Source organism: Astatotilapia calliptera, chromosome 11 (assembly GCF_900246225.1).
Source record: "Astatotilapia calliptera chromosome 11, fAstCal1.2, whole genome shotgun sequence".
Taxonomy (NCBI): Eukaryota; Metazoa; Chordata; class Actinopteri; order Cichliformes; family Cichlidae; genus Astatotilapia; species Astatotilapia calliptera.
The window spans coordinates 12,550,763-12,573,805 of NC_039312.1; the positions used below are offsets into that span (position 1 = coordinate 12,550,763).

Consider the following 23,043-nt stretch of genomic DNA (forward strand, 5'->3'; position numbering starts at 1 on the left):
GTAGCACGAAAGGATTTAAAATATCTTCGACTGACAGAATTGATAGCTCTGCATGTATATAGCATTGTTATCTAAAACTGTGTTTTTTACTTATATTGTTTGTACTAATAACATATAGGTATATAGAGAATGATATATGGTGATTTTAAATATCACATCATAGTTTGCATCCAAATATCATGTAACATTTGACCTCACTTTTACACCTCACTTCTGCCTGTCTCTGAGGCTGACCCCAGAATGCATTTAAATGCATTATATCCTACATAATGTTTGTGTAATCATAGTAAACATCTGTCATTTTACTGCACTACAAACTTCTTAAAGTACTTTTAAACTTAACAAAGCAAAGATTGTTTTGGTTCCAATTATACATATCAGTAAAATAGTTAGCATCATGTGGAGATATAACAATTTAATTAACCCAGGACCTTGAAAAGTGTAGAGCGTTAAACATTTATGAAAGCTCTTACTAAATCAGGCACTGTGACCACTGCTGCAGTGCAAAATGAACAACTCTGTGATAGGACGATGAGGATTTGTAGTTATGTTCCTGCTCGTGCAGGATCAGTGAGTCTGTTTAAAATCAAGCAGCTGACATGATAATGGAACAGCAGCATATCTACAGGAGGACAGAAGTCTGAGATCTGCATCCAGCTTTGGAGAGGTAAGACACTCTGTTGATGGGATACAACTGTTTATAATTCCCTTTTCTGTTTAGTCTTTCTGTATTGTGCTGGACAAATCCACTTTTCTTCAAGTATAATTCAAATAATCTTTTGCTGTAATCAGATAAATCACAATTTGATATTAATTCTGCTTTTAAAGCATGCAAGCTTTTTCTGACTTGTTTTACCTTCAATCATTTCAGGTGACACAACAGAAGCTAACAGAAAGAATAAGGCGGGTAGTGGGATTACATCAGACAACAGAACAGACGAGAAGAAAGAAAAGATTGAAACAATAATATAGAGGTAATTGTGTGTCAAGGGCATTGAAAGGCAGCAAGAAAAGGGAATAACGGCAAGAAGTAACAGATGAAATATTATTAGAAACATACAGCAGATAAAATAAAAACTGAACACATCCCCAATTTGTTTTTCTAAAGGTGCTATTGGCACGAAATTCTCATCAGATGTCGAGAACAACCAATCCAATTCATACATGCAAAGAAATCAAACGATAAATATCCATAAATGAAGCTCTGTGTAATAATGGGAAATGACATAACTGCCTCCTTTATTCTACTTGTCTGCTGCTGAATGTGACCAGAAGTTTGTAAAAGATTATGAAGGGGCTGAAGAGTCTTTCTTTTTATTTAGACATTAAAACAGTAATTCTTTATATCATTATTTAACTGACAATAAAAAAGAGGAATTACAAATAAATATTTCTGAAACTATTAATCCATTGATGAATAAAAAAAAGAAAAAAAGGCTTAAAAAAAGCAGCAATAGCAAAGACATAATTTCTTAAAGAAGTTGCTAATTTTATCCATATTTTCTCATTATTATTCCGATTTGTGTCAAAAAAAGTTTATTAGATTTACAAATTATTAGATTTACAAATTTCTTTACAAATTGGAAAGTTAGAACAACACAGTAACACAGTTACTAATGTGGCAGACGTGTGGTCTTTGGCCTGCTGCAGAGGAGGGGTGACGCCGTGAGCTCACAGGGCAGCGTGGAAGCGGGGAAGAGCAGGTGTGCTGAACTGGACTGATGAATGGAAATTTATGTCTTGAAGTGAGATGGAGCAGAGGGAAAGAGACAGATTCAGAGAAGTGACAGTTGCACTGCTATCGATAAAGCTGAAGAGTGAATCCTTCGGTCCTGTGTCGCGACTAAATAACAAGAAAGGAGCATTAAAAATGTTAAAAATTTATTTTGAATAAGGAGTGGCAATAACTGAGCTAATAGGCAGTATAACACAGAGCACTCACTGTAAAACAAGATGAACAGCTGATTGTCTTAAAATTGACCTCATAGCTGACAACAAAAGAATAAGAACACATTTTTAAAATGATTGTAAAAGTAGAACAGAGTTTATCATCTTATCTGCATCTGCCTCTGATCAATAACCTGCAGCCCCTGCTTGCACACTGCTCCACCACAGTCCACAGTGCTTCACCTCCTCAGCTCTCCTCGGTCTCTGCTCTGGATTTCACTCTATATTTGCTCAGAGTAGTTCTCCACACTCTAGAGGTTGTGCTCAGTTCAGCTACGGTTACCCAAAATTCAGAATTTGATGAATAAATCTATTCTAGTAAACGTCATAAAATATGAGATGATGGATTTTAATTTAACAGAGTAAAATTCCACATGGAAATACCAAAGGGTTCAAACAAAAAACTCCTATAACAAAATCTTTTTAAAAATCCAATTTAAACTGAGCAATAAGTAAAGTGATCAAAAACTCAAATTTGGAATCCAGATTTTTTTAAGTGATATGTAAGATAGTGATTCATCATGACGAGATTGTTATTACTGTTATATCAAGTGTGCATGGCGGAAATTACTTAACCACCTGTTGAAGGCAACATGCTAATATAATGCTAGCAAGCTCATTACAATGACGGCTGTCAGTCCAGTCATTCCTTATTTAGCAATGTACTTGTGCTTCACCTCCTACTCAGCTGCATTATTTACCCACCTAGTTTCAAAATAAATGTAACTTTCTGTACTTAGAAAGCTTTCCTCCTGGCAGCAGTGAGAGGTGAGAAAATCTCTACAAGATGCACATAGATGTCACTGAATGTACGTCACTTTCAGGAATTTAAATAAAACTGAATTTGAATATGAATCACAAGCCTCCTTTTTTTCTTTCAAGCACACCAAATATCTCTGAATATCTTTTTATTTAGTCAGCCTCGACTGGTAAAGTTAATTTCCTGGTATGCTAAAGTATTTGCATGTGCTGCTGCTTGGATGCATGCACAATGTAGGTTAAACAGGGTGATCATAAGAATCATGATAAGTCCAGAGATGCAAATCAGATGTAAAAGACTGGGAATGCTTTGCCTAACAGCCTCACTCTGAGTGTTAACAGGAGAAATTTATATTTTCATGTTGGCATCTATGAGGGAAGTGACAGAAATACAAATCCAGTTCTGCCTCAGAGAGGGGATCATATCAACATCAGTGTGTCTACAGAAAACTCCAGAGTGAGGGTAGAAGTCTTTTCTTTCTCTTATTAGAGGACACATTTGTGCAAAGAGTCTAAAGTAAAGATGCTGTGGAGTCTGTTGTTCATCACTTTGATTGGTAAGTGGATCATTTGATGTTCCTGCCTGGCACAGTGATGTTTCAATGATCGTTATAAAGAATGGAAAAGATCAAATATAACAGTTCAGTTTTACTGTGAGTTGATCCAAACTGCTCGATAAAGCAAAAGTCGTTTCATTTAGTTTAAAGAGGATTTGACTTTAGTAAAACCAGTTTCATTTCTGAGTGTTGAAGGATGGTTTACATTCTGTGCTTTCTGCTGTATTACCAAACAACAATATCAGAGCTGGCAGTAATTCACTCATTCTTACATCGTTCTCTGAAACTTCACAGGAAGATCAACTCAACAGGATCCAGGTAAGAGTGCATTTCTAATCAGTTTCTTCCGGTTATATCAAATGTATGATGGTGCTTCTGTTCTGACTATACTTATTTGTAAAGTATTTAATTTTATGCCTTTTTAATTATTTTTATATATTTTTTTCTCCCTTTATTTGTGCATCACAGTAGACGCCATATCTGTGGGAACATGTTCCATGTGGGGATTTTTTTTTTGGGACTGAAGCAATATTACAAATATCTGTATAAATGTATGATATAAATGTAAATTCATATTGAATTATGTTCTATGATACGTTATCACTGTGATTTAGAAATAAATGCTTTGATAAACATGCAGTCTTTGATGTGTGGGTGGGAGTGTAATATATTACAGGGTCATCCTTCAGGATGTTTTGAGAGTCCAATTATTCATATCATTAATTTTGATGATTTCTTTTTCACCAACTGCGTGAGAGAGAGAGAGAGAGAGAGAGAGAGAGAGAGAGAGAGAGAGAGAGAGAGTGTGTGTGTGTGTGTGTGTGTGTGTGTGTGTGTGTGTGTGTGTGTGTGTGCACGCTAAATATGTTTGCCACAAAAGATTTAGTCAGATCATGAAGTCATAATTCAGATTCATTATTTAGGAGTGAAAAGGAGATTTTGATAAAGAAACACTAGAAGACCTGGTCTGAAGTATTATTGCCACTGACATTGTTTGTTTTTTTATTTCCAACTTCACTTTCAGTTACATCATCAGGATGTAGTCCAGGATGGGAAACTATCAAACTGGATGACAAAGTGGCATTTCAGTCTTCAGTCTACACAGATTATTATGGTGTCAACTACTCTGCTGACAGAGCTTTGGATGGAAATTATTTGACAGGTTCCTTCACTGAATATGAAACCATCAGCTGGTGGACAGTTGACTTATTTGGTCTATATGAAATTTCCTGCATCAGCATTTACAACATGGATCCTTTCAAAGTTGATCTAAGAGACGCGCACATCCTCATCGGGAACTCATCTGAGAGAAATGCTGCTGACACCACTGAGTAATACCTTCATCTTACTTTGAATCATTCTGTTCTCAGTCAGGCTCCAGCATGTCCAATGTTTTTAGATAATTTTATGAACATTTAAGTGCATTTAAATCCAGTAATACAGTAACAGAGATAAACCTGTATCAGTCCTATCAGATGAAATAGGAGGTCTAATATGGTGTGATGTGGTTTGGAGTAATAATCAAGTATATGTGAAGAATATAAAAATCTTTATTTATTCTCATTTTCCTTTGTTGTTTATTTGTAGGTGTTTTCCTTCTTTCTAAAATGTTCTCAGACAGCAGCTCACATTTATTATCCAGCTGTTCGACTGTCTCCACTGTTTACAGCATGATTTAATCAAACAGAGCCAGAAACTCTTTCTGTACATCTGTCCAACCTTTTGTCTTTGTTTACAGGTGTGCAACAATCAACACAACTACTAGTGGAGAAAATAAAACATTTAACTGTGAAAATGGAACAAAGTGGGGGCGTTATGTAACTGTGTACAAAGACACACCTGGGTTTTTAATTCTGTTTGAGGTGACGATGAAAGGCAGAAAAAAAGGTACAATAAAACATTCTTACCCACTAAGTTAACTGGTCAGTCAGTAGAGTCAATATAACTGTGTAAATGTTGACAGTAAGAATTATGTGCTTGAATCAACGCAGCATGTTAGACACTCAGAAACACTGTTTGGTTTGATGCTTCTAAGTTTCATTTTCTTGATGTTTTTCCTTTTAGAGCCCTTTAAACTGATTAAAGAGAACAAGACATGGGCAGACGCCCGGTACCACTGCAGAGAGGAACACATGGATCTGGTTTCCATCCTTGATAACGAGACCCAGGTCTGGGTTGGGTTGGAGGCTCAGAAGGCTGACACTCCCTTTGTCTGGCTGGGTCTTCAATACATCTGTGGCTTCGACTTCTGGATCTGGGTCAACGATCAGTGTGTATTTTTTGATCAGTGGGCTCCAGATGACACAAGAACAGCAGTCTGTGGCATGAACACTGCCATGAATACAAGTGGGAACCATTTGTGGTACAAGAAGTTTGTTTATGATAAATATAATTTCATCTGTGCAGTGTAAGAAGATCCATGGGTTGGTTTTGTTTATTCAGTTAGACAGGTGTCAGTAGTGGCTTGTTGGGTTGTAGCAAACTTTCCTCTAATAAATCAAAGGTGATGGGTTCAGGCTCAGTGTAGCAGGAAGATAAACAGTGGAGAAATTAAGCAGAACTTCTCTATTAACACTCAGAAACATGTTATTATTATAAATTACTTTTGATTGTATTTCATGATACACTGATATGATGATTATATGACACTTAAAAAATTAAGCATTCAGTGTTTTCTATAATTTTGAATTGACATATATATATATTATTTCCTTTAGTTGTAAATGGATCGTTGGCCTTTGAATTGTTTTACTCGCGTCTCTCATGTTTAAACCTGCTGAACAAATAAAACATAAACTGGAAAACAAATGTTTGTCAATTCAGTTTATTTTTGTTGGGATGTTTGTCAAGTTTACAGACATTCAGTGACTGTGTTTGTGTTTCAGATTGTCTCCTTTAAATTCACTAAATAACTCCATATATGATTTTTACACTGTAAAATGCTTGTTTCAGTTAAAATGGTCATTTGCACAAAAGTGTCTTTTTAATGTTTTCAAATGGAGACAGTTCAGTAACGACCAACACCTGATGACCCTTTTATTCAATCCATGAATTTGAACCAGTGATAATTATTCTGAATGAATCTGTATGAGCAGTGAAATTACGGCATTTACAGTGTTTTAATAATATAGCCTTCATTAAAGCCAAAGACACTGAGAAAAGGTTCCACACCCATGACTGTACTTTGAACTGATGTTACGTTGACATAATCAAAAAAGGCCTTAAGTTCCTGATATCTTTTAAAAGACAAAATGTGTTTTTGTGCAGGATTTTCCAACAGTTAACATCTGAGAATAAAAATAACTACATCAATATCACATTGACTGAAGTGCTCTCCATTTTAAGTGTTGATGCTTGATCATCGCGGTAAAGAAAGTTTCTGGAATCTCCATTTTAAGGTCGCTAGCCTTGATCTAGCAATCCTGTGCCTCACTCAGAGTCACACACATCCGTTATTACAAATGTTTACCAGGATCCTGTAAAGTATCTTTGCCCTTCGTAGAGCTGCACTCTTCTGGACACAGATCTCAGATGTCATTCCTGGGATCTTCTGGAGCCACCTGCCCAGTTTAGGGGTCACTGCCCCGAGTGCTCTGATTACTACATGGACCACTGTTGCCTTCACCATTCACATCTTCTTAACCTCCTCTCTCAGGCCTTGTTGTTTTTCGAGCTTCTGGTATTCGTTATTCCTGATGCTGCTATTACTCGGTATAGTGGCTTGTCCATCACTAGTATGTCTGATGGTTTGCTATCACCAGTTTGTCCGTCTGTATCTGGAAGTCCCACAGGATCTTAGTCCGGTCATTCTCGACCACCCTTGGCGGTGTCTCCCATATTGACTTTGGGACTTCCAGGCCCAGCCTCTGAACTATGCCAGCCATTTGGTTATCATGTTCCATGTATGCCCTGCACGTTAGCATCTTGCACCTTCCTGCTATGTGGTGTTAAGGTTCAAATATTGAGGAAGGAGAGTACAAACCACCCATGGTCCAGAAGCTCTTGGTCAAACGATTGATTTTAATGAATACACACGTGTGGGAAGAACACTCTGTACGCAGACAGCAAGTGGTCTTCGACTTAATCAAAGCATGAACAGATATTTTATACCGTCAGGGCTTAAATTTACTGACGCCCCTTTAACGTCACAGATACATTTTATACATAGATCAAATCAAAACCACAATGACTTTTAACACAGTTCAAAAAACATTGTCTTCTATCTCCCTAACAGGTACATCCTGTCACTGCCGGATGCTCGCTTGTCATCTTGACACCTCAGCAGCAGTTCTGTGACAAACTGCTTTTTGCAACCCCAGCAAAACATAATTAAACTTTCCCGTATAAATGATTCTCTCTAACTGAGTGTGTGTGTGTGTGTGTGTCACGACCTCACATGCTCTCTGTGTCACCTCTTCACCTACTAACTGTCTGTGTCTCGTCCTCAAATGCTCTTTCTCAATTCACCTGTTGCACTTCTGACCTTTTACCAGAACAGAGGCTCATCCTTATGTGTTACAACCTAACTGAGACTATGTATATGTCCTCTACTAAATAAATGTTTTAATCAAGAACCTCTACTAAAACCTTAATATAAAATGACCTGATATAAGTGTTTTGTAAGCATGTATTGCAATTCCTTCTATGTTCTAGTTTTCCCTCAACATGTATCACCTGAACAGTCGCGCCAGTGAAGCTTCAAACCTTTAAAGAACCTGAACATCAACTCAAATAAGCACAGATATGCAATGTGTACAAAATAGTTATAACTGCACCTGAAATACAAGGTTAACATAATAACTGTATGCATAACATCTTAAGGCCTTCTTAAAGCTATCTGTTACATTGTTAAAGCCTCGTCTTAGCCTGCTGCTCAAAATAACTTTCACTTCTGCAAACTCTCTGCAAGCCTGTTTCCTGCCACTTAGTCTTTCTGAAAGACACACACACTGTTCAACCTCTGAATGCAATATAAACTCCAGATTATATTATTAATGCAATGGTAATGATGACAATTATTTAACAATAGCAGTAAAATAATTTCCCTACTCCACAGTGGTTCATAAAAGTCATTCCTTATTTTACTGCCCTCTGCCATGGCAAAGTGCAAGTCCAGCATTAAACTTCTGTGGTTCAGATTTATTAGTAGATGGAAAACTTTCTTCCATGTAAATAAATCTGTGTAGATGAATGGAATAGAAGACAGCTCTTATGCAATGGCCACCATGAAAGTCAGAGCATCTCATTCTAAAAGAAAAGAAGAAAATTATTCAAACAGTATCAAGGTGGGAAGAAATTTCACAAACTGACTTGTTGCAGTGGCGGTATCCTTTTACAGTAGCATGCTCAAATTCAGTGAGTTCTTTAGAATGACAAATTTTTTGACAAATGACAAAAAATGACAAATTGATTTAGAAGCAGTTCTGAGCTCAGGGGCTGCTTCATGTTTGAATCTCAGATCCTCATTTTATGCAGCAGCGCCACCTACTGCTCAAAGCAATGAACTACCAGATGAGGTTGAATATTGTCTCCTTGGTCTACACACCTCCATGTTCACTGAGCTGTGTGCTTTATCACTACTCTTTCACCCTCTTTTACACATGAACACAGTGACAGACCTGAGTCTGAAACCAAGTACCAATGAAAAGGAACTCTTGATTAAAATGACTTACAATATATATACCGGTATATATTTTTAAAAACAAGAACTTCACACTGTGATAACACACCAGGACTTAAGTCTGATATGCAGATTCCTGTGCTTTTGCAGCAAAAACCATGATGCTGCTTTACTTTGAATATCCCAGCTGCTTCTCTGCTCCAATGACCAAATGTATTTAATGTGCACAAATCAAAGTGAGAACTGCACTTCAAGACTGTACATGATTGAATTCATGTTATTGGTGATGAATAGGACTCACCCTGCAGCAAAGGTGCAGAAGCTACAGGGGGCTGCAGTGACGTGCCCGCAGGCTGTGCTGGCAGCCAGCTGCAGCAGAGTACCAGGCCCAGCCACCCAAGGTATGAGGGCCCCCTGCCTTCTGGTAGGGGCCCGACCGAGCCACGGGCGCCAGGCCCCGCCAAACAGCCACCGGGAGTGACCCAGTACATACCTAAGTGCCCAGCCCTGGACACCGAGAACCACCAACGCACCGATGCCCGAGGGCATCAACCACTGGTATGGAGTGTGGTGAGATCGGCCCCACACCTGGGGGTAGCCTGACATAGACTTAGAGAAACAGGCTCACACAGACACAAACATGCATTCCTGCCCTCATGCACACATTTACAAATACTCAGCAGTGTGTGAAGCACTTTGCTATAAATAATTTCTGCATGAAACATGAAATCCAGACTAAATGCAGATGCAGAGCAGAAAGTAGACACAATGATGGACTTGTGAAGGTTTTTTCCCGGCAGCTTATTAATGAATGACCGATTGTTAATAATGTCTCTTTTTTTTCTTTAAAGTAGACCAAATGTCCACCTGTTGAAATGTCACTGAATACCTTTTATTCACACAGCCTCCACTGGTGAAGTAAATTTCCTGCTATGCTAAGTTTCAAGTATTTGCATGTACTTGGATGCACGCACAATGTAGTTTGAACATGGTGATCATAACAGTCGTGGTATGATCACATCTGCAAATCAGATGTAAAAGTCTGGGAATGCTTTGCCTACTGAACATAACAGCCTCACTCTGAGTGTAAACAGGAGAAATGAATATTTTCATGTTTTCTGCTGTGAGGGAAGTGACAGAAATACAAATCCAGCTCTGACTCAGAGAGGGGATCATATCAACATCAGTGTGTCTACAGAAAACTCCAGAGTGAGGGTAGAAGTCTTTTCTTTCTCTTATTAGAGGACACATTTGTGCAAAGAGTCTAAAGTAAAGATGCTGTGGAGTCTGTTGTTCATCACTTTGATTGGTAAGTGGATCATTTGATGTTCCTGCCTGGCACAGTGATGTTTCAATGATCGTTATAAAGAATGAAAAAGATCAAATATAACAGTTCAGTTTTACTGTGAGTTGATCCAAACTGCTCGATAAAGCAAAAGTCGTTTCATTTAGTTTAAAGAGGATTTGACTTTAGTAAAGCCAGTTTCATTTCTGAGTGTTGAAGGATGGTTTACATTCTGTGCTTTCTGCTGTATTACCAAACAACAATATCAGAGCTGGCAGTAATTCACTCATTCTTACATCGTTCTCTGAAACTTCACAGGAAGATCAACTCAACAGGATCCAGGTAAGAGTGCATTTCTAATCAGTTTCTTCAGGTTATATCAAAAGTATGATGGTGCTTCTGTTCTGACTATACTTATTTGTAAAGTATTTAATTTTATGCCTTTTTAATTATTTTTATATTTTATTTTTCAATTCATTTATTTATTTATTGCATCACAGTAGACGTCATATCTGTGGGAATGTTTCATGTGGGGATTTTCTGTTGGACTGAAGTAATTTTACAAACATCTGTATAAATATATGTTATAAATGTAAATTTATATTGAATTATGTTCTATGATATGTGATCAACGTGATTTAGAAATAAGTGCTTTGATAAACGTGCAGTCTTTGATATGTTTTGAGAGTCAAATTATTCATTTCATAAATTCTGATTAATTTTTATTCACTAACTGCAAAACTATTCAACATTTATAATGTAGTGAGGCTGCTTGGAAATAACCTGTGTGTGTGTGTGTGTGTGTGTGTGTGTGTGTGTGTGTGTGTGTGTGTGTGTGTGTGTGTGTGTGTGTGTGTGTGTGTAATATGTTTGCCACAAAAGATTTAGTCAGATCATGAAGTCATAATTCAGATTCATTATTTAGGAGTGAAAAGGAGATTTTTCCTAAAAAACACTAGAAGACCTGGTCTGAAGTATTATTGCCACTGACATTGTTTCTTTTCTTTTTTCTTACTTTACTTTACTTTCTGTTACACCATCAGGATGGGAAACTATCAAACTGGATGACAAAGTGGCATTTCAGTCTTCAGTCTACACAGACAATGGTCTCAACTACACTGCTGACAGAGCTTTGGACGGAAATAAAGAAACATGTTCTAACACTGTAGAAAAACAGCCCATCAACTGGTGGACAGTTGACTTATTGGGTCTATATGAAATTTCCTGCATCAGCATTTACAACAAAGATCAACACAATGTCGATCTAAGTAGTGCTCACATCCTCATCGGGAACTCATCTGAGAGAAATGCTGCTGACACCACTGAGTAATACCTTCATCTTACTTTGAATCATTCTGTTCTCAGTCAGGCTCCAGCATGTCCAATGTTTTTAGATAATTTTATGAACATTTAAATGCATTTAAATCCAGTAATACAGTAACACAGAGAACCCTGTATCAGTCCTATCAGATGAAATAGGAGGTCTAATATGGTGTGATGTGGTTTGGAGTAATAATCAAGTATATGTGAAGAATATAAAAATCTTTATTTATTCTCTTTTTCCTTTGTTGTTTATTTGTAGGTGTTTTCCTTCTTTCTAAAATGTTCTCAGACAGCAGCTCACATTTATTATCCAGCTGTTCGACTGTCTCCACTGTTTACAGCATGATTTAATCAAACAGAGCCAGAAACTCTTTCTGTACATCTGTCCAACCTTTTGTCTTTGTTTACAGGTGTGCAACAATCAACACAAATACCAAAGGAGAAAATAAAACATTTAACTGTGTAAATGGACCAAAGTGGGGGCGTTATGTAACTGTGTACAAAAACACACCTGGGCTTGTGATTCTGTGTGAGGTGACGATGAAAGGCATAAAAAAAGGTACAATAAAACATTCTTACCCACTAAGTTAACTGGTCAGTCAGTAGAGTCGATATAAATGTGTAAATTGATTGATTGATTGATAATACTTTATTCATCCCGAGGGAAATTGGGTTAAGGCTGCCGACCTTTGCCAGCGCCATCTTACCCTCCCGACCATACATACATTACACAGCATCACATGGGGAAGTCAGGTCAGAGAGATATAACAATGGAAAATGCACAACATGAGGAAAGATGAGGAGAAAAAAGAACTCCCCCCAGGCTGAGGTCCAACAGCGAGATCAGTTTGAGAACAGAAAAAAACACCTCAGCACATGAGTGATCACATCTCACAACATAGAAGACATAAGCTTCAAAGGCATTTGGAGGGGGTGGGGGGTGAGTGCAGGTCTGTGTCAGTGTACATGCGTGTGTGTGTGTGTGTGTGTGTGTGTGCGTGTGTGTGTTTTCTGTGTTCAGCTGAGAGAAAGTGTTCCTTCACCCGGTTAAGCAAAAGTCAACAATCTTCGATCAACGCGGATGGCCTTAAAGGAGGGACAAAGAGTTTTGACAACAATCCTGTTATCATGGAAGAATTTTTGTTGTTCCAGTCAGCTTCAACCTTGGCAGGCCTTCAGCTGGCACCAATCCTCTCAATTCCTGTTGTTCTTCTCCAAGATGTTATCCATTTTGCGTTCAAAACACAATCTGAGTACTCACAGCCTTGCCCATTGTCTATCATGTCGGGCAGCCTTATGGGATTTTGAACAGCTGTAGCCGCTTCTTTTACTTCGATAAGCCAGGTCCAATCAGCCAGAACTCTGTTATTGTGGTTCCGAATTGGTAGATGTCATTCAATGTCCTCCATCGAGAGTGTCGCCAGACACACGACGCAACGACCATCGAGTATCCTGCAGCAAACGTCTCCGCAGGACAATCGGGCTCTCCCAAGCTCAGCAGGGTATCAATTCCATTATGGGACCAGTTGATCAAGCGCATAATTCTTTAGGTTTTAGAGAACAAGACTGAGAAACTCTTTGAGGGTTAAAGAATAAGCGAGAATAAGTAAGAAGAATTATGTGCTTAGATTAACGCAGCATGTTAGACACTCAGAAACACTGTTTGGTTTTGATGCTTCTAAGTTTCATTTTCTTGATGTTTTTCCTTTTAGAGCCCTTTAAACTGATTAAAGAGAACAAGACATGGGCAGACGCCCTGTACCACTGCAGAGAGGAACACATGGATCTGGTTTCCATCCTTGATAACGAGACCCAGGTCTGGGTTGGGTTGGAGGCTCAGAAGGCTGACACTCCCTTTGTCTGGCTGGGTCTTCACTACAGCTGCACCCTGGACCTCTGGTTCTGGGCTGATGATCATTGTGTAGGTTTTGATCAGTGGGCTGACAAGACAAGAACAGCAGACTGTAGCATAAGTGGTGCTATGAATACAAGTGGGAACCATTTGTGGTACAAGAAGTCTGTTTATGATAAATATAATTTCATCTGTGCAGTGTAAGAAGATCCATGGGTTGGTTTTGTTTATTCAGTTAGACAGGTGTCAGTAGTGGCTTGTTGGGTTGCAGCAAACTTTCCTCTAATAAATCAAAGGTGATGGGTTCAGGCTCAGTGTAGCAGGAAGATAAACAGTGGAGAAATTAAGCAGAACTTTCGTATTATAAACATGTTATTGTTTATTTTTAACAATCTTCTACAGCCTACTTAACTGTTGTCATTGCCACCTTTGTGTGTCTGAACTTACATTCAGTACAAACTCCTGTTGAATTTACTTTGATATGATAGCTATGTGAAACTAAAATGTTCAGAGTCTAGGTATTTCTCACAAATCTTTAGATTATAAAACATATATTATTTTGAACTTATATATTCTTTCATTAAAACATGATTTCCTCGTGTCTGTCATGTGTGAACCTGCTTTAAAAATAAAACTGTAAATGGAGTACAAATGTTTGTCAGTTTAGTTTTCACGCCTCACTATGTCATTACCTGGTGGATTTGTGGTGTGGACACTTAACTTAGTGAACACTGTAACTCAAGAATGAGGTGATGTTTGATTTTTGAGATATGCCACAGCTGCATCTCCTAAGAGGAAGCTCGAGGGGAAGCTCAGGCAGCCACCAGTGTGGTGTGATGTTTCTATCAAGGTTATTCAATGACTCCATCTGTGTTTCAGATCGTCTCCTTTAAACACACTGTATAATTCTACATATGTCTTGTGCACAGCAAGACAACACATAATAATAATAATCATAATAATGGCTCCGTAAAAGGCTTCGGATAGTAGTTGAAATGTCTTCATAGTTTTTATATGGAGAGAAATTTCTTTTTAAAAAGGCTTACAGATGTAAGTTTATGGTCATGAGAATTTGCATAATCATGATGAAGTAACTGACCTCCCAGCCCATTGTTCCTTCAGTGGGCTGGTTTCAGTCATTATGCAAATGTACTGTTTATAAGATTGGGGAAACCTGCAGCTGATACTGAAGAAGTCTCTTGGATGAGTGATGAAACTCTACGTCCAGATGAACAGAATCAACCTTTGGGGAATAATAAATATTATAATTATAATAATAATAACAACAATTATCATTATTATTATTATTATGTTGATGTTTAACCATAGAGGAAGCTGAGTATCTGTGGAGATATGTACTTCTCTGGCAGTGACTGACTGAGCAGCATCCTCTAACAGCTTTGTGCTGTGTAGTAAAGTTGTTCCTCTCTGCAGTGGTTTTGTCACAGTGCTGCTTTGGATACTGAAGATTCTCTGGAGAAGCAGAAAGTTTACAAGTTCAGAGGTGACCTGGCTGTGAGACAAGGAAACTATCAGGTACTGTCACTCATTCAATTTAGTCTGTGCTCTCTTACATCAAACACTTCATGAAAAAACATCCAGCTTAGTTTCAGTGAGACATGGAGGTCTTTCGTAACTGGTATTTTTTTAGCTGACAAACAAGTGTCCATTCATGACCATCAATTTACATTTTTATCAGCAGCATCAGTATTTGAATATTTCCACAAGGCTTGAACCTAGTTTTCTTATTTCCATGTTTCCTACCCAACAAGTCGTCTCATTAAAAGGGGATTTTTGTGGTTCCATTTCACGCAGCCAAAAGTGCACAGATGTAGTGTTAAGATTCAAAAGTTGAGAAAGGGTACAAGAGGTGATCGAAAAATAACCACACTGGTCCGGCCGGGTGAAGTCAAACGAAGATTTTAATTCACACGTGGGAAGATCACTGGAAACAGCAATTGATCTTCGACTTACTAAAGCACAAACAATTATTTTATAACATCAGGGTTTGTTTACTGACGCCCCTTCATGCGTCACCGATACATTTTATACATAGATCAGATAAACACCACAATGACTTTTCACCCAGAAAATCATCTTCTATTTTCATGGCTGGTACTTTCCGTTCTTGTCTTAAAGTGAATTGTTCCTCTTTCTTGTCGAGACATAACTAATCTCTCCTCTAAATAAGTCTAACTAATGTGTGTATGTGTTGACCTCACATGCTCTTTGTGTCACCTCTTAACTGTCTGTGTCTCGTCCTCAAATGCTCTTTCTCAATTCACCTGTTGCACCTCTGACCTTTCACTAGACCAGAAGCTCACTGAGACTATGTGTATGTCTTCTACTAAATAAATGTTTAACCAAGAACTTCTACTAAAACCTTAATATAAAATGATCTGATATATAAGTGTTTTGTAAGCATGTATTGCAATTCCTTCTATGGCTCCAAGTCACTTGCACAATAGATTGTCCGAACATCGCGCTGAACAAAGCTTCCGACCCCCAATTAATTGACCGAGCTCCAACTCTTTAATAAGCACAGATATGCATTATGTATAAAATAGTCATAACTGCACCTGAAATACAAGGTCAACATAATAACTGTATGCATAACATCTTAAGGCCATCTTAAAGCTATCTGTTACATTGTTAAAGCAATGATCATACTGCAGATTATATTATGCTGGTCAAATACTTTTTTGTTCATCCCCACAATCCCCTTTCGACCGCTGGCACACCAGAGGTCGATACATAGGTTGTTGTTCACTCCTCAGTCCACTCGACTACCTCCAGATCCATCATCGGCATCATGGACATAGGGGCCACCGCCCCAGGGTCCACTGCCTTTACAATCACCTTCTCTACCAACCTTCGGGCACAAGGAATGAGACAACAACCACAGGTCACCAAAATACCCACCAATACAGATAGAGACAACATAATTGACAGAGCAAGCCCCTTCCACTTTCCGAACACTGAGGTCATCCAACTCTCCAGCGGGTTGTCAATTCCCGAGTGGTCATGCATGGTTCTAGAGAGACTCTTTAGCCCCTCCAAGGCTCGCGTCACCGAGCCATCTGGAGCAGTGTTATTCGGGATAAAAGTACAACACTGATCACCGAACATCGCACAAACCCCCCTTTTTCCGCCAATAACATATCAAGGGCCATTCTATTTTGGACTCCCATTAATGAGGTCGGACCCATCTGCTCCGCTAACCCTTCCATCCCGTCTCTGGTAAGGTTAGAGAGCCTCAACAAATTATAGTGAACATAATTAATTCTGTCTACATTTTTGTTCGGGGTCACTGGAAAAAGAGCAGAAATTATTGGAAGATTCTCAAAACCCGCAGCTATTTGGTCTACGAGTTTATATTCATTCGGAACTCCTCTGGGGACCCCTATTGAGTCAATCCAGGTTGGCGAGTTCAGCCTAGGGTCATAAGCGTGTGTTCCCTCAATCCCGCTTTTGGACAGGATGTGTCTCTTCCGCCTAGCTGCCAATGTGCGTGTGTTGTGCTGTGGAATGTTTTTTACCTGATTTCCAATTAGCATAAGAGGTGCTCCTAGTCTCACCATCGCGCACGTCCCCACACTTCCCAGAGGAACACGAGCCAAAAGAGTCTTGTGCCCACAATAATAATAAAGTCCACTTCTAGCCCAAGTCCCAATTAAAGTGTTGGGATCACTTACATTGTTTGTGGTTCTTCCCGTCTGGGTAACAGCGCACCAACTTGGTCGATTTCCCCCACGTTATATATTACTTTATCTGTGGAGAACTTAAAACACGTATAATTACCTTTTTTCGGCAAAAATGGTCCTACCTTTGTCCGCTTATCAACTGGAGGAAACAAACTGGATAACACAGTACAGTCTCCAGTACTCACCGCTCCTCTAGTCATTCGCAACATGCAATCATAACCCCACTTGTCCTCCGGATGAAGCGGAGCGGGCTCTGTGAACAACCGTGGTCTAGCAGAGGCACAAGCAACACAATTGGATACCTCTTGTTCCCTAGCATTTAGAGCCATCCAGTCCAGCCAGAGATTACTGTCACTGAACCCAGTGGCGCGCTCAAGCAGTGTATTTATTGACAATTTGTTTTTGCCTTTATTTTGTCATTTAATTCGTCTTCAAGACCCAATAAAGTCTTACTTGTTATCATCCATCGTTCACCTGGGCCTTACACTGAGTTTCTGTCTGATTTCTCAGACTTTTTATCTGGTTTATTGATCAGCTCAGATAAAATAATTATTGTGGGTGATTTTAATATTCATGTAGATGCTAAAAATGACAGCCTCAACATGGCATTTAATCCATTATTAGACTCAATTGGCTTCTGTCAAATGTAAAAGAACCCACCAGACACTTCGATCCATACTCCAATATATTGTAATCATGCATTTCCACCCTCATGTTTAGACGCCTCTTTTGAGGTCTGGACACAGAAAGGTATTATTACTCTCAAAGACTTATATATTGACAGGCAGTTTGCATCATTTACTCAGTTGCAGAACAAGTTCTCTCTCCCTGCGTCACATTTTTTTTATTATTTACAGATAGGAATCTATGCTCGTCAGAGTATTTCCATCTCTTCCGGAAGAGGGGTCAATTTTTACACTCCTTCTGAGCTCCCCGGATTCTAAAAAGTTGGTTTCTGGTTTTGTGAAAGCCTTTTCTAAGTATTTAAATTTTAAATCTGACTTTTTGAAGATGGCATGGGAGGAAGAGCTTGGTTTGCTGATTGGAGATGAGGTGTGGGAGAGGAGTCTGTGTAGGATCCATTCTTGCTCTATAAATGCAAGGCATCAGTTAATTCAATTTAAAGTGCTTCACAGACTTCATTATTCAAAAATTAAACTGCACAGGATTTTCCCTTCTATCAGTCCGATATGCGATCGTTGTAAACTTGGAGATGGCTCTCTCACTCATTTATTTTGGACTTGTGCCAAATTGCATAACTATTGGTTGGACATTTTTAAATGTTTTTCTGGTATCTATAATTGCACATTAGAGCCGGACCCAATAATTGCATTGTTTGGATCTTCCTCTTCCCTTTTACACCTCAGCTCTGCTGCACAAACTACAGTTTTGTTCGGAATGGTAATTGCTAAGAAAATTATCTTGACTCTCTGGAAGTCTGATATTGTACCTCAATTCAAAATGTGGCTAACAGAACTGACTGCTCTACTACATATGGAGAGAATTAGGTACACATTAGCGGACAAACTTAGTAAGTTCTTTGATGTGTGGCAGCCATTTTTAGACCATGTATTAAAACAAAGTCCTGTTTTGATCGATCACCAATAACTCGGCCTACCACCTTAGCGTTTTATTTCTGTTTATTCCAGTGTTGAAGTAGTATTTTTGTCGATGCAGTGTAATCTTCTGTCTTCTTTGTGTGTTTTAGCCCTTGCTGTTGTGTTGTCTGTTGTTGTTGTTTTTGTTTGTTTTTTTGTCTCTTTTTTTTCTCTCTTATATCAAAAAATCTCAATAAACATAATAAAAAATTTTTTAAAAAATGTAAAAGAACCCACCCACCACTTTAATCACACTCTAGATCTTGTTTTAACATATGGCATAGAAAACTGAACATTTAACAGTGTTTCCTGAAAACCCTCTCCTGTCTGATCATTTCCTGATAACATTTACATTTACAATAATTGATTACACAGCGTGGAGAGTAGACTTCATCACAGTAGATGTCTTTCTAAAAGCGCTGTAACTAAGTTAAGAATATAATCCTCCCACTGTGAGCAGCTTCAATGCCCTGTACCAACACAGAGCAGAGCAGCTACCTGAACGCTGCTCCAACAGAGGTCGATTATCTTGTTAATATTTCACCTCCTCACTGCGTACGACTCTGGATACTGTAGCTCCTGTGAAAACTAAGGTCTCAAATCAGAAGTACCTGAATCCGTGGTATAATTCTCAGATGACACTAAAGCAGATGACTCGTAAGCTGGAGAGGAAATGGCGTGTCACATATTTAGAGGATCATAATTTAGCCTGGAGAAATAGTTTGTTGCTTTATAAGAAAGCCCTCCGCAAAGCCAGAACATCTTACTATTCATCACTGATTGAAGAAAATAAGAACGACCCCAGGTTTCTCTTCAGCACTGTAGCCAGGCTGACAAAAAGTCAGAGCTCTTTTGAGCCAACCATCCCTTTAACGTTAACTAGTAATGACTTCATGAACTTCTTCACAAATAAAATTTTAATCATTAGAGAAAAAATTACCAATAATCATCCCACAGATGTAATATTATCTACAGCTACTCTTAGTACCATTGATGTTAAGTTAGACTCTTTTTCTCCAATTGATCTTTCTGAGTTAACTTCACTAATTACTTCCTCCAAACCATCAACGTGTCTTTTAGACCCCATTCCTACAAAACTGCTCAAAGAAGTCCTGCCATTAATTAATGCTTCAATCTTAAATATGATCAACCTATCTCTAAAAATCGGCTATGTACCACAGGCCTTCAAGCTAGCTGTAGTTAAACCTTTACTCAAAAAGCCATCTCTAGACCCCGCAGTCTTAGCTAATTATAGGCCAATCTCCAACCTTCCTTTCATTTCAAAAATCCATGAAAGAGTAGTTGTCAAACAGCTAACAGATCATCTGCAGAGGAATGGTTTATTTGAAGAGTTTCAGTCAGGTTTCAGAGCTCATCACAGCACAGAAACAGCTTTAGTGAAGGTTACAAATGATCTTCTTATGGCCTCTGACAGTGGACTCATCTCTGTGCTTGTCCTGCTAGACCTTAGTGCAGCGTTTGATACTGTTGAGCATGCTGTAGGTATTACAGGTACTGCACTGCAGTGGTTTGTATATATCTATCTAATAGACTCCAATTTGTGCATGTAAATGGAGAGTCCTCTTCACACACTGAGGTTAATTATGGAGTTCCACAGGGTTCAGTGCTAGGACCAATTCTGTTTACATTATACATGCTTCCCTTAGGCAGTATCATTAGAAGACATAGCATACTACATAGCATACAGACATAGCTGTCAGACTGTACAATCAGAACTGCTCCCAACAAACATAGATGTTTACATCTGCGCTGTAACTGCAATAAGTTAATCAACCAATTCGCACTACAACCTGGTTTGCCTCTTATCTGTAGTTATTTTTCTTTAATGCAATAACTGTACAGTACTCTGTTTATAGTAACCATTGTCCTTAATGTAAATATGTAAGAAAAATTGTGTATGTTTCTGTTCTTTGTCCTGTGTACTGTTTGTTTGTATATGTGTCTTTCTGGCTTCTGTTACAACCAAATTTCCCCTTGTGGGACAATTAAAGGATTATTCTATTCTATTCTATTCTATTCTATTCTATTCTATTCTATTCTATTCTTCTATACATTTTCACTGCTATGCAGATGACACTCAACTCTATCTATCTATGCAGGAATGTCTTAAAGACATAAAGACCTGGATGGTCGCTAACTTTCTGCCTCCTAATTCAGATAAAACTGAGGTCATTGTACTTGCCCCTGAAAATCTTGGAAATATGGTATCTAACCAGATTCTTACTCTGGATGGCATTACCTTGGCCTCCAGTAACGCTGTGAGGAACCTTGGAGTCATTTTTGACCAAGACATGTCCTTCAACGCACATATTAAACAAATATGTAAGACTGCGTTCTTCCATTTGCGCAACATCTCTAAAATTAGAAATATCCTGTCTCAGAGTGACGCTGAAAAACTAGTTCATGCATTTATTACTTCCAGGCTAGACTACTGTAATTCATTATTATCAGGATGTTCTAAAAACTCCCTGAAAAGCCTTCAGCTAATCCAAAATGCTGCAGCAAGAGTGCTGACAGGGACTAGAAAGAGAGAGCATATTTCTCCTGTTTTGGCTTCCCTTCATTGGCTTCCTGTTAAATCCAGAATTGAATTCAAAATCCTGCTCCTCACATACAAGGTCTTAAATAATCAGGCCCCATCTTATCTTAATGACCTTGTAGTGCCATATCACCCTATTAGAACACTTCGCTCTCGCTCTGCAGGCCTACTTGTTGTTCCTAGAGTATTTAAAAGTAGAATGCGAGGCAGAGCCTTCAGTTTTCAGGCCCCTCTTCTGTGGAACCAGCTTCCAGTTTGGATTCAGGAGACAGACACTATCTCTACTTTTAAGATTAGGCTTAAAACTTTCCTTTTTGCTAAAGCATATAGTTAGGGCTGGACCAGGTGACCCTGAATCCTCCCTTAGTTATGCTACAATAGACGTAGGCTGCCGGGGGATTCCCATGATGCATTGAGTTTTTCCTTTCCAGTCATCTTTCTCACTCACTATGTATTAATAGACCTCTCTGCATTGAATCATATCTGTTATTAACCTCTGTCTCTCTTCCACAGCATGTCTTTTATCCTGTCTTCCTTCTCTCACCCCAACCGGTCGCAGCAGATGGCCCCGCCCCTCCCTGATCCTGGTTCTGCTGGAGGTTTCTTCCTGTTAAAAGGGAGTTTTTCCTTCCCACTGTTGCCAAAGTGCTTGCTCATAAGGGGTCATATGATTGTTGGGTTTTTCTCTGTATCTATTATTGTACGATCTACTGTACAATATAAAGCGCCTTGAGGCGACTGCTGTTGTAATTTGGTGCTATATAAATAAAACTGAATTTAATTGAATAAAGTTAAATGTTAAGACTTTTTGTATTTTGTTCTAAATACAGAAGATGGCACAGGCAGGCGGAATGACAAAAAATAAAAAATAAAATAATACTGAAAAAATTACTTGGTACACATGAGAGTCAAGAGTAGTTTTATTTTTTTATTAGCATGTTAAATGAACTCTGTTGTACTTTTATTCAGCAGGTTATCAAAAATATAACATTTTCCCATTGTTGTATTTCATCAGGACAAGATACAGCATGTAACCTTTGTATTTACATTCTGTATGTCACATGTTAATAGTAAACTTTCCACGGGGACATCCCATGATATACTGAGCCTTTCTTCTTCACTCTCTGTGTGTTCATAAACCTCTACTGCATATGAAAAATTATTAAAATCTCTCGTATGTTTGCCTTTTATTATGTTTTTTTATGGTCCTGGGTCTGTTTACAGAGCGGTTTTTAGATTTTTGGACTTTTGAGTTTGTTTTCTTTAAATCTAGACAATTTAAAAATGTCTTAGGGTTTATATTATTTCACATAAATCTTCCTCTTTGTGTAATCAGACTTGTTCTTGGTCCCTAGATTTTCTCGTCTGGACTTGCCGAGAACGCGAGTATGAACTCGCACAGTTTATCATCAATTATTACTCCAAGAAGTTTATTTTCGTACACTCTTTCAATTTCAATTCCATTAACCCTGATTTTAGATAAATTTTTCATTTATCTAGTGCCAAAAATAATACTTTTTTTTTTGTTTAAATTTAACGATAACTTATTTATATCAAATCAGTTTTTCAATATATTTAACTCCTTTTGAACTGTAGTCAGAAGCTGTTCTAGGTTTTTACCTGAGCAATAAAGAATGGTATCATCAGCAAACAATACACATTTTAACGGTTTGGAAACATTACATATATAATTTAGATTTGGGTATGATCCGTTTCCTCCTCTTTTATCAAGTATTCATCAGTGATGTTCCTGATAGCTGTTCACTCTCACACTCACACCAATGGCCCATTTCGAATCACCAGTTAACCTAACCCTGTTAAATGCATGTGTTTGACTT

The 23,043-nt window shown here is 38.3% G+C and overlaps 3 protein-coding genes and 1 long non-coding RNA gene across 4 annotated transcripts in view; all 4 read left to right on the forward strand.

Annotated features, from left to right (window-relative positions):
- The first annotated feature begins 3,233 nt into the window (after nt 1-3,233).
- Nucleotides 3,234-4,366, forward strand: LOC113032444 (uncharacterized). The gene is made up of 3 exons (XR_003273875.1): nt 3,234-3,263; nt 3,558-3,581; nt 4,312-4,366. It is a non-coding gene; the product is annotated as an uncharacterized LOC113032444 (long non-coding RNA).
- An 8-nt stretch (nt 4,367-4,374) lies between these two features.
- LOC113032078 (uncharacterized) lies at nt 4,375-5,818 on the forward strand. Its single transcript, XM_026184742.1, has 4 exons — nt 4,375-4,379; nt 4,454-4,594; nt 5,002-5,150; nt 5,328-5,818. The coding sequence occupies exons 1-4, from the start codon at nt 4,375-4,377 to the stop codon at nt 5,672-5,674; spliced, it is 642 nt and encodes a 213-aa protein (XP_026040527.1). The 3' UTR covers nt 5,675-5,818.
- A 4,124-nt stretch (nt 5,819-9,942) lies between these two features.
- On the forward strand, nt 9,943-13,958 carry LOC113032286 (fucolectin-2-like). The gene is made up of 5 exons (XM_026185112.1): nt 9,943-10,192; nt 10,487-10,510; nt 11,212-11,494; nt 11,902-12,050; nt 13,204-13,958. Exons 1-5 carry the CDS (start codon nt 10,159-10,161, stop codon nt 13,545-13,547), a joined length of 834 nt encoding a protein of 277 aa, XP_026040897.1. The 5' UTR covers nt 9,943-10,158; the 3' UTR covers nt 13,548-13,958.
- A 129-nt stretch (nt 13,959-14,087) lies between these two features.
- LOC113032079 (zinc fingers and homeoboxes protein 1-like) overlaps nt 14,088-23,043 on the forward strand; it is a 20,205-nt gene continuing 11,249 nt past the window's right edge. The window contains exons 1-2 of the mRNA XM_026184743.1: nt 14,088-14,092; nt 14,762-14,879. Coding sequence (XP_026040528.1) covers nt 14,088-14,092; nt 14,762-14,879 — 123 coding nt within the window. The remainder of the gene's footprint in view (nt 14,093-14,761; nt 14,880-23,043) is intronic.